This window comes from Salmo salar, chromosome ssa21, assembly GCF_905237065.1.
Source record: "Salmo salar chromosome ssa21, Ssal_v3.1, whole genome shotgun sequence".
In the NCBI taxonomy this organism is placed as follows: domain Eukaryota; kingdom Metazoa; phylum Chordata; class Actinopteri; order Salmoniformes; family Salmonidae; genus Salmo; species Salmo salar.
In genome coordinates, this window is record NC_059462.1 from 30976597 (window position 1) to 30989375 (window position 12779).

The 12779-nt window shown below is 40.0% G+C and overlaps 1 protein-coding gene across 2 annotated transcripts; it reads left to right on the forward strand.

The window, feature by feature from the left end:
• Nucleotides 1–2900: 2900 nt before the first annotated feature.
• On the forward strand, nt 2901–7723 carry LOC106582058 (homeobox protein engrailed-1-B). Of its 2 annotated transcripts, none has more exons than XM_014164752.2 (2): nt 2901–3791; nt 6238–7723. In XM_014164752.2, exons 1-2 carry the CDS (start codon nt 3257–3259, stop codon nt 6558–6560), a joined length of 858 nt encoding a protein of 285 aa, XP_014020227.1. In that variant the 5' UTR covers nt 2901–3256; the 3' UTR covers nt 6561–7723. The 2 variants fall into 2 exon arrangements, with proteins under 2 accessions (XP_014020227.1, XP_014020228.1); XM_014164753.2 differs by having other exon boundaries at nt 6241–7723.
• The last annotated feature ends 5056 nt before the right edge of the window (nt 7724–12779 follow it).

Sequence of the window (12779 nt, forward strand, 5' to 3'; positions counted from 1 at the left end):
TGGTGTGGTATATGGCCAATATACCACAGCTAAGGGCTGTTCTTAATCTCGACGCAACGCGGAGTGCTAGGACACAGGCTTTAGCGGTGGTATAATGGCCATGTATCACAAAATCCCGAGGTGCCTTATTGCTATTATGAACTGGTTACCAACATAATTAGAGCAGTAAAAATAAATGTTTTATCATACCCATGGTATACGGTCTGATATACCACGGCTGTCAGCCAATCAGCATTCAGAGCTCGAAACACCCAGTTTATAATATAGCCTGAATGAAACAAACGGGTCAAATATAAAACAAGATGCGTATCATAGGCTATAGGCAATCAATATATGCTTTGTAATGAAATATTATGGAAAGGTAGGCAGGCCCTATATACGAGATTGCCTATAGCAGGGGTGTCAAACTCATTCCACAAAAGGCCGAATGTCTGCTTTTTTTTCATCTTTCAATTAAGTCAACCACAAATACCTTACTAATTAGTGACCTTAATTCATCAATCAAGTACAAGGGTGGAGCGAAAACCCGCAGACACTCGGCCCTCCGTGGAATGAGTTTGACATATATGTATATATGCAACGTTTCAAGAACATCTGTTTCCAAAAAGACGTGAACATTCCAACTGTATGAACAAAGCGCATCGTCAGTTCCAAAGGCATCGCCACCCCCAGACAGCCTGCATGTACAGGTGACTGACTGCATGGTGTGACTTATGAAGTGAGTTGACGCTGGCTGATTAAACGCTGCATGGTCAAAATAATGAGGATAAATCCTCCATCGAATGGATCTTGAAGTTTGGATGCTGGCCTATGGATTCATTTGTTGACGTTAGGACACAGATAGTCAGTCTGTGCGTGTGTGTGTGTGTGTGTGTGTGTGTGTGTGTGTGTGTGTGTGTGTGTGTGTGTGTGTGTGTGTGTGTAAGAGAGAGGGAGAGATACTTATAGTATCAAACTATCATATATTATTTTCAAACAAATTCACCGCATCTAAAAAATATGCCACCTAACATATGCCTCTCCAATAGCTTACTAGGCCTGTAGGCCTGTGTTCCTTTCACAGCCACTGCGCGATGCATCATTGATGTGTAACAACCGTTTTGGAACACCTTGTTCTCTGGATTTGTCGAGTAAAATGTGCTTGTAGTCTTCATGGTGATTGAACATTTAAATTAATAATTTGATACCGCAGAAACGGCTTTTTCCGGACCATTTCCCGTTAACGTATCCAAAGGCGTTTACATTATAAAAGCTACATCCATATCTCCGCCGTAGAGGACCCGGCTCCAGAAGGCTACATGAAAGGTGATATGAATTACTGAAGTTACACCGTCAGTAAAGTCATCTGTGTAAATGGCGTCTCCGAGGAGCCTGGTATTATTCAGTGCGCTTTATGAGGACCCTGAGAATGAAGTGCTTCTCCCATGCCTGTATTTGAGCCTCAGCCCCGTGCACTGTTTTGATTAATCCTCCTGCGCGGGATTGGGGACAGAGCTTTTGACTGACTTTTTCCTCTGTTCGGTGTGATGGACGCCTAGCTGATCAAGCGGAATGAAGAGTAATTAAAAGCTATAAATTATCCTTAGCAGTCCCTCTCAAGGCGTCTCTTTGCAGGCAAGATAACAGTTCCTGCGCCCATTTACCGTCTGAAAAGAATTGCGTCTCACAATGGCTACTTTGCAAAATGGAATAGTGATAGTGTCCTAATTTAAATGTAATTAAGTACCAGCAAATAGCTTGTCGATAGAGATTTCCGTTTTGTAGGCCCAACTGAAATGAAACAATGTGGGCTGGACGTATGATTGCGTTGCATCTGCATGGCCTACACGCTAGTCATTATAATTATTCATTTGTTTTGAATTCATGTGAAGCGCATCGCTTTTGCTATAACGTTTTTGTGTGTGCGTGTGCGTGCGTGTGCTCCTATAATGCCATTACACCCCACAGACAGGCGTGTTAGTGGGCCTATACATAATAATTGATAAACAAAGAATCGAAAGACGGTATAGAACACGGGCTCATGTTGTGGACATGAACATGCATAAATCGAAAACATCATGGATCACTCATCTGGTTATGATGTATTTGATTATGGGTGAAAGCCACTCATCTGGTTATGATGTATTTGATTATGGGTGAAAGCCACTCATCTGGTTATGATGTATTTGATTATGGGTGAAAGCCACTCATCTGGTTATGATGTATTTGATTATGGGTGAAAGCCACTCATCTGGTTATGATGTATTTGATTATGGGTGAAAGCCACTCATCTGGTTATGATGTATTTGATTATGGGTGAAAGCCACTCATCTGGTTATGATGTATTTGATTATGGGTGAAAGCCACTCATCTGGTTATGATGTATTTGATTATGGGTGAAAGCCACTCATCTGGTTATGTCTGCACATTTGTTTGTGGGACCAAGGCACACGTGAATTAAATTAGCCTGCATATATCAATATTTACACACACACACACACACACACACACACACACACATAAATAAATAATCAATAGACCTATATATTAAAAATCAATGAATGAATTGTGCGCTATCACCACGTTGTTTAGAGTAGCATTTGTGCATGCATAAACCCATTTAGCTTCCTAATAATTTGGGCATATATCATAAAGATAAATCTAACCTATAAAAAGGCGACGAATGTGGGCTATACGCATTTGCAATTGTCTAATGTGTATACATCCGTATCTAGCATTATGTAGCTGAAAATACAACAGGCAGGTTTGCAGCAGGCGAGTAGCGGTGATAATCTTGTTGGGTTTTCTTAAAACCCATTTGGTACCATGTAGCCTACTTACCCAGAGATGCGAGACTTTATTGGATCTCGGCCACCGTGTCCAAAAGTGTCTCGGTCATTGATTGGCCCACTGCACGTTCGAAGGGGTTCACGCGCTTCCGGTTAGTGTGGGAAACGTGTGGGAGAAGCTGAGTGATGTGAGGAGTTGGTGAAGATCGAACTGTCATATAGACAGTGGTGAAAAGCTCGTGGCTGCGAGAGGAGCGTGCAATGCCTTGTCAGTCTTGTCATAGTCGACTACCATGACACGTTGGTGCGTTATGCACGAAGGATGTCAACAATTTAGAAATCAAAATGTGCACCAAATCAGAAAGGGAGTAATTCTCCTTTAGTGTGCACCGTATTGCTTCATTCTTGTCATATTTGGATACAAATACACACAAACAAGTGGAATTGGTTAGGAGCCTGCATCGACCCATTTGCAACCATTTTCAGTGATGGAGGGGCAAAGGGATCTACACAGCCCGGAGTTGAGTGAAGGGGAGAGCGTTTCTCCTTCTCCCAGTCTGCCTTCGCCGCCCATCCTGCCTCTCCAAGCAGCGCAGCAGGCGCACAGAACCACCAACTTTTTTATTGACAATATTCTACGGCCAGATTTCGGCTGCAGGAAGGAGCAGGGCTTAGGTGCGAGGGAGAGGGAGAGGTCGCAGACTTCCAGCCGAGAGCGCGCCCACCCTTTGGTCGCCAGACCGACTCATCCTGGAACGCCATGCCAGGACTCCAATTGCAGCAGCGACAGCACTTCTTCCTCCACCTCGTCCTTGGCTTTGTCTCCAACCCCCAAAAAGAGCACCTCGTCCTCGAAAGCCAACGAGAGCTCCGGAGGCAGCACGCCCAAGTTCGGCGAGAACACTTCTCCTGTTATGGTTGTGAACGGCGTTAGTGGCGGCGCAGCGCCCTCCCCCGAGTCCCAGCCGCTGCTGTGGCCTGCCTGGGTGTATTGCACTAGATACTCGGACAGGCCCTCATCTGGTGAGGCAATAGTTGTTTAAAAGCTTTATCAGGGTATTGTAGCCTAATGCGTGATTTTATAAATGCGCAATAGTCAAGTTGCAGAAATAGTAGTCTTTCCTCAACATGCTTGTATTTGATATGTTTTAAATTAATTCGTACCTTTATTTGTGAAATAAAACTATATTTTATACTCTCTTTTCGCACTGTGATGAAGGACAAAATATGTAGGCTATAGTGCATGCTTAGTGGTCCTGTTACTGCATGAAAATAATGACTGCAAAATATAGGCTAACATAATCAATGTTCAACTGGAATCAAACCTTCTCCATTTTAAATGATGCTATAAGCTATTATTTGTAAATAATCCTTTATTTATTACATAAATATATGGAGCAAAAAAGCACAAATAGGCCACTTGGACAATTGTGTGTTGATATTATACATAACTACTGTAATAGGATTGTGTAGCATCAGTATTAACCTACTGTATATTTTGTCATTTATATATTGATCTTGAGTAATGTATTGATTTGATGCTATTCAAGATGGTCTACCAATATCTGTCATTCACGTGGTGCAAGTTGGAAAATATTCACTGATTGGCTTAGTTGACTGATAGACTTAGTCTAGCATGTGCACATTCTACCAATAAATTAAAATGAATGGAAACAGTGAAACATCGAGTAGTTTGTTTTCAAGAGCATATTTGAGAACATATCAGAACATATCAGAACATGTCGTTGATGACTGTGTGGCCGAACATGACCACTGGTTGCATGTTGTAGGCTAAAGGCCTACAAAAAAATCCTTGCAGATGTGACATGTTTTAAAATAATGTAACTTAAAATGAGAACAGAGTCCATTAATTGAATCGAAAGAGAGATATAGTTCTTACATTTGACATAATACAACTTTAGGCTCATACAGGGCCTATATAGGCTATAGTGTATATTATTCATTACCTACAATCATTTTAATGGACCGTGTTCAATATATTTTCAAATCTCAATGAGACTATAAAAATCAAGGTTGAATATAATTAAGTTAAAGAAGGTGCACTTGAAAAAACGAGAACCTGGAAAAGAATCTCATTGCTGTCGACATTTTGAATTAATTAACAATTTTGACTGTCTTGATAGAGGATGTATATTATCTGTGTATGCACTTAGTGTAATTCTCCCAACTTACTTTGTTAATCATGTTTACGTTAAATGGTAAGCATGCACAATGTTTATTTTGTTTGGACTAAGAAAGTCCAATGGTTCCAATGGTGTTTTGGCATGTGAATAAATTAGCTTTTCATAATTAAAATACACTTGTCCAAAAGACTGCGTTTTATATATATTTTTCATTTAACTAGGTAAGTCAGTTAAGAACAAATTCTTATTTACAATGACGGCCTACCAGGGAACAGTGGGTTAACTGCCTTGTTCAGGGGCAGAACGACAGATTTGTACCTTGTCAGCTCGGGGATTCGATCCAGGGACCTTTCAGTTACTAGTCCAACGCACTAACTACTAGACTACCTGCAGTAGGTATTGACAAAATCATTGCAAAAACAATGATAGGGAATCTAAAGATAGGCCTATATAAATCAATATAAAATAAAAAACTATTTACTGAAGATTTTGTATTTGTGTTAGAAAAAGTAGATAGGCCTAGCATCAAATAGCCTACAAACTTTAAAAAGAAATATTAACGGATACATTATATTTCCTATTTCCTATCATATTGTTTATTTGTGGCTGTTTGTTTGTCTCAAGCCCCATGATAATGTTGTATATTTAAATATATACTGTAGCGTACCCATATGCACATACGCACATAAATCTGCATTTTGGGCGAAATATTTTAACGTAAATTCAGGATATCTGAATGAATGCCTTTATTAGCCTATGTCAACAAAGCTAGAGATCACTGAGCTTTAATGATTCTGGTTTTAGTAGGCTTTTGATCAACACGGCCTATAACAGACACACTTGCCAAAAGCCCTAAAACGTGTATGTTGTAAAATTGCTGTAGTTGGCTTTAAGTTTTAGAGTTTGCATATTTTTGCTAAATAATTATGATAGTCGACCCACAGCTAGTTCACACAAAGGCCTGCCACTGAGTGCAGCATGGACCTTACTCTTTTCACTAGCCAAATGTTATTCACAGTGATTATTAAAGGCCAACCATTGGGATGGCCATAACGTTATATAGACTACAGCAAATACTTACCCTATAATAACGTTTAATTTATTATTGTTTATTATTATTAGCCTACCATCATTACATTGTTTATTTTTTATTATTATGAATATAGGATCATGGTTATTATTAGGGCACGTTGCTTTTATTATTTTGCTATTATTATGAAATCTAACCTAAAATCAGCAATGGAATTGTTTCTGGGTGATGAAAGCTATAGATCTCTGGCGCTCGCTGAATATTTATATTCCCGTTTTTATTGTCGTCCCTACTGTAGGCCCAAGGACACGGAAATTGAAAAAGACGAAAAACGAAAAGGAAGACAAGCGACCCAGAACGGCGTTCACGGCTGAGCAGCTTCAAAGACTGAAGACGGAGTTCCAGGCCAACCGTTATATCACGGAGCAGAGGAGACAGTCTCTAGCCCAAGAGCTCAACCTCAATGAGTCACAAATCAAAATCTGGTTCCAGAACAAACGGGCCAAAATCAAAAAGGCCAACGGCTATAAGAACGGCCTGGCTCTCCAGCTCATGGCGCAAGGATTGTACAACCATTCCACCACCACCATTCAGGAAGACAAGGAGGAGAGTGACTGAGACTTCGCTTTCCCCAAATGTGCTACAAACTCGGAAAACTATGGTGCAGGAGTCACCTTTTGGGGACGAAATATTTGTGGATAGTCAAGGCTAGTGTAAAATATGTTCAATTTGTTGAAAGGCTTGTGTATGAACATAAACGATAAAAAAATATGCATACAAGCTACGAACATGATGGAAAAGTAATAGCCAAAAATTAGACTGTATAGATAATTTAAGGAGAAGGGGATACAGTACTACTCACCCTGCACTTGGATAATGATGTGATTGTTATCTTTGTCGCTTTAGGCCTAATGTTGTGTGATCTCTCTCTCTTATATCAAACCTCGATGAATTTACAGACTGCGTGATCTGCCACTTCAAGCCAAAGATTTTATCGAGAAAAAAAACAGCCTGAAAAACCCCCATCTATGAATCTCTCTCTTATAGACTATACCTTCTTCCCGAACTGCGAGTCCCTAACAATCAGTAGGCCACTGTTTTTAGATAGTTGCCTGCCGCTTGGTGTATGCCTCAACCTACGTTTGGGCCTGAAAGATTGGCCTATATGACTCATCTCGTGTTGGATTCACGATATCTTGGAATACTACAACGAAATATATGTTAACTCCCTCGACAGTTAGAGGGAATATATTATCTACTACATCTAAACCATGTTTCCAAATTAACATTTTTATATTGGAAAAAAGGCAGCACTACTCTTTTTTGTATTGTGCACTACTCTGTGCAATAGGTTCAAGGATTAAATGAATAAATCGTAGTGTGTATGGAGTTGGTTTGCAGCTCATTGATTCAAGTGAGTGGGGTCACTGTATCCATATTCACATGGTGTATTTTACAAAGGAACATTTTATTATGAGGCATGATGATATCAGGCCTGTTCAGAGCGTTGCAGGGCAAGAAATTGCCTTGCCGTGCACTACTACAGTTCTTACTCATTTCCTTAACTCTTTGTGTTGCACTAGAAAGATAAAACTCAGCATTTTCTCGTGTAACGAATGAGATCCAGTCAGAGCACGCGGCTCAAAGTGTGGCTGGATTCATAGGTCACGCGACTCCCTTCAAGATCATGCGCACGGTCTGTGTGATTGCTTCCTTTTTCACTTTAGGCCTATATTGCTGGTAAATAAAACATGAAAATAACATTATTAATGACAATTAAACTCAGAATGACATGCCTTATTCTTGCATTCTTCTAGATTTAACATTTAGATTTAAAACATCTTCCCAAACATTTGGATATTATAGCCTGATCATTTGAAAATAAATGATTCATTTGAATTCTGATCTGCTCACAACATAGAGCTGCATCTGATCTAAACGGATGAAAACGAAGAGCAGGTAAATAGCCTTTAATGAAGTCCATAAAACTCAACTCACCCTAATGTATTAGATCACATTTTAACCATGATAAGATGCTCTTTCCTTTTCCGGGGATAAACGGGCCCAGATACATAATAATACAAGTGCACTGCACTTTGTGTACAAATGTGGCTTATTTTTTGACAAAACGGAACCCATAGCCAATAACAACGATGCATGAAGGAGACTATTGACACGCAACCCCTACTAGCCTATTCGACAGGTCTTTGCCAGGAATGTAGGCCGAAGGCTGTCGTAAACATAATAAGTAAACTGTAGTCTATAGATCGTTTTACATGTTTATACAGTTATGAGCAAACTGACAAATATTCAGTACTCTCTCTCTCTGGATATCGCCAGGTGAACTCAAAACCAATAGGCCTATGCGTTGTTTCTGTCTTCCCGTTGTCAATCCATTTTTTGTTGTTGTAGATTACTTTACCTTATTTAAAGGGATCATTTGGGACCAGTACATTGCCTACTTTACATAGGGAGGGCTGAATTTGAGACGCTGTAGGCTAAAACCAATATTCAGATGAACATGTTTTGCCAGTTGATGACTGCCTGTTGGTTACCGGATTATTTAAACTAAACAAGTAATAATAATAATAAGACTAATAATAATAATGACAACAATAATGAAAACAGGAAAATGAGTACGTTTTCCACTGACCTATGACCATTGGTGACCTAGGCCATGTCTATCTAGTTTATCTTATAGCCAACCCGGAATTGAAGTAAAACACGCCCAAAGTTAATTCATCCACAAGCTTTGATTTACAATTGAAATATTTATTAATGTTTTTGCTAATTTGCTAAATACGTTTTTTTCCCCTGCCCATTCGAAAAATGCCAAAACCTTTTCTTAATCGAGAGTTTTTAATTAGGGCCTAATGCTTTCTAAGTTAATTTCAATAATAGGCTAAGCAATGCTTTTTCGTTTGTTTTACTAATATTTGAACTTACATCATCAAATGAATGGTTTATTATGGTAGAACAAAGTAACTGTTCTTATATTATTTTCCAACCTGAATTAACCAACAGCCATACAGGTCGAATACATAATCATACCGGTAGGCTACATAATCATACCGGTAGGCTCGATAACCATTCATGTAGGCTACATAATCATACAGGTAGGCTACATAACCATACAGGTAGTATACATAATCATACAGGTAGAATACATAATCATACAGGTAGGCAACATAATCATACAGGTAGGCTCGATAACCATTCATGTAGGCTACATAATCATACAGGTAGGCTACATAACCATACAGGTAGTCTACATAATCATTCAGGTAGGCTACATAATCATACTGGTAGGCTACATAATCATTCAGGTAGGCTACATAATCATTCAGGTAGGCTACATAATCATACTGGTAGGCTACATAATCATTCAGGTAGGCTACATAATCATTCAGGTAGGCTACATAATTATTCAGGTAGGCTACATAATCATACAGGTAGAATACATAATCATACAGGTAGGCTACATAATCATACAGGTAGGCAACATAATTATTCAGGTAGGCTACATAATCATTCAGGTAGGCTACATAATCATTCAGGTAGGCTACATAATCATACAGGCAGGCTACATAATCATACAGGCAGGCTACATAATCGCAATGGTACATGTTAATTAAACGCCCACAATGTAGGCCTAATTCACGTTGTAATTTGAAATAAACAATAATAGGCTACCTAAGTAGGCCTACATTGTTTTTCACTTGAGCTGAGTTTTTTTCATTAGGTTATACTGCGAGAAATTCACGATAACTATATTTTTCTTGAGCCACCATCTTATGATTTTTTAAATTTTATAGCACTAGAATAGCATGTTTATAGACCAATATATTGATGGATGCAATTATCACAATACGTTTTTATTAAACATCGGGTAGGCTATAGACCAAAAACAAAAGGAAGATATTTTTTAAATAATCATAGCTTAGCTCCTGGACAATGTTGTGCGTAATGATAAAATGAGGATGTCCCTCACCATCCATCACGCTTTTAGACACCTCTTCTCCTCACAACGGCACTAGCCGTCTTATCAGCATTGATATTACACGCAGTCTACAACTCACGTCGAACACAGTAGACTTTGTTGAGCTTAATAGCCTGTATTGTTACAAATACTGGGATTGGGCCCATTTTCTGCGACAGTAGGACTACAGTGTAATTACTTTTGGCCAAATTACGTATCGCGTGTATGTCTTCCTGAAAAAAATACCTATTTCCGCTGGCAGAGAACATCTGTCATCCACGATACTATGCCGGAGGATATAGGCTAAACCTCTGCTACAGTACAGTAGAAGCTCAGAGTCTTCATGAAAATTGGCGTTTGTCTTTCAGAGTCATTCTGGATTTTGTCCAATCGAAAAGGTAACACTTTGTAAATTCCATTTGTCAGATTCAGAGACAAATGTTGTGACAGCTGGGCTGGATCTCTGCCTGAGCTTGCTTCCTGTAGTTTGTCTGTTTTCTGAAATGCAGAGGTTTGTAGAGTGGCAAGTGGATCATGGACATAGAGCCACTGTGCATACCATAAAGAGTAGTCCACAAAATAAAAAAGTTAACAATGTAGCAAATAGAAATGTTATGACAGAAATTCTATAATGATGCCTTAATATAGTGGGGCAATGCTGATCAAAGATTTTAGTATAATGTATTTTTGTTTATACAATATTTTAAACCACACCAGATAATATATAAGACAAAGGTGTATGTGTACGTGCATGATCACAGATGGGGGTGCAAACAACAAAACAATGAACTCAATTAGCATTTTACCTCCAAGTAGCTTTAGGGATGTGCTGTGAGTGTGCTGTGTTTTTACATATTAGTTTGATCATGTGATGCAGGAAGACCCTAGGGTGCAGAGTGTCCAAAACACAGCCTGTCCTCCGGCTACAATACAGCTTTCATTTACATGCAAATGAAGGCAATAAACAGAAAGCACAACAGAACCTCACTGCATTGTCTTCTGTAATGAACAATCGACTGGATGTTGCACTCAGTGCTATTACTCCGACCTATCAAAACACCCAAACTCTTCTGCTTTCTGTTTTTTTTTCTTATGCCCCTTAAATGTGGGAGGGGCTCTTGTGCTCCAGGACAGCCATAGAAGACAAGACAACAGACAGGAATGTCCCAGTGTTACTCTGGGAGCTGTGGGCCTGTCTGTCTGGGTCATGCAACACTGATAAAACCTGAGTGGAAACCTACAGGCCGACCAGAGCTAATACAATGCTAAGACTGGGGTGAAACACACTCTCCCTTGCACACACGCACACGCACACACACGCACGCACGCACGCACGCACGCACGCACGCACGCACGCACGCACGCACACACACACACACACACACACACACACACACACACACACACACACACACACACACACACACACACACACACACACACACACACACACACACACACTTCTAAGATTGGGGCAGACACTGCTATAATCCTGTTTCAACACATCACTCTGAAGATATCCTCAGTGGCCCCGGCTCTAGAAACAGGACACTGGTCTGTTCCCACCATGTAGAGTCAGTACCCCATAACTCACTCTACTTTAGTCTTTTTGAACCTTGGGAGATAGACAGCGTGACAGACAGACAAACTCACACGTACACGCACCTGCCTGTGAACACAAACACACAAACACACATACACACACATGGAATGGGCAAACCATTGGGCAGACCCTATGCAACGAAAGGTTGTGTTCCTGAAATCATTTCAGACAACCCCACATTACATTTTACATTTACATTTAAGTCATTTAAACCCCACATGCCTTCCTCTGTCTACCAGGGTGTGGACAAGTGGGCTGCCTGCATGTGAGAGGCAAGGCAGCAGTAGTGGTGAGAAGGACTGCTGGTGTTTTATCAGGATGAGTTAACAAAAGTAGTATTGAGATGTAGCCTATAGGCCTCCTACGCTGCCGCTTAGTGTATGCGTGTGTACAGTGTATGTGTGGATGCGTGCTTGTATATGTGTATGTGCTTGGCTCACAGCCGTGCAAATCATACGCTATTGCATAGATTACAAGGTGGATATAAGCAGAAATGATGATGTCTTTGTGTGTGTGTTCAGGGATTTGTATAAATAGATACAGCCTGTTGGTTGGGGGTAAACCCCTCCCTGTCCCCCATCACTCCTCCATTTCCTCCCTGGCCCACCATGCTAACCAGATTAGCCCACCCTCAGACAGACAGACAGACAGACAGACAGACAGACAGACAGACAGACAGACAGACAGACAGACAGACAGACAGACAGACAGACAGACAGACAGACAGACAGACAGACAGACAGACAGACAGACAGACAGACAAGGCCATGTAATGTAGAACAACATTGAGCCAGTTTGAACACACTGCTCACAACAGTGGACCGACTATTCCACGTATTCCAACTAGACAAACGTGATGATGTGGCTCAATATGACATACTGTACTACAAAACCGTCTTATCTGGGACATTATGGTTTTAGACTAGCAGGTGGGCGATTGAATGTTATGTAAATATATAGTTTTGTATTGCTTTTGTACTCTTTGATATGTAAAATCCATGCACATTACCAAAGAAGATGGGAAAGATAAATTGTCTTAATCCAACTGTAATTGAACACTATTCATCTAAGGATATATTGGATTCTGTTACAGATTTCCTCTTATGAATATTAGAAAAATAGTTCTGGACCATGGAACAGATCCAAGACTGGGGAAACGGAGGAAAAATGTCATTTGAAACAGCTGCAGTTGGTATGGACAACAATTTTGTTCATTTAAAAAATGTAATGACAGTCTGAATGGTTAAATAAATGG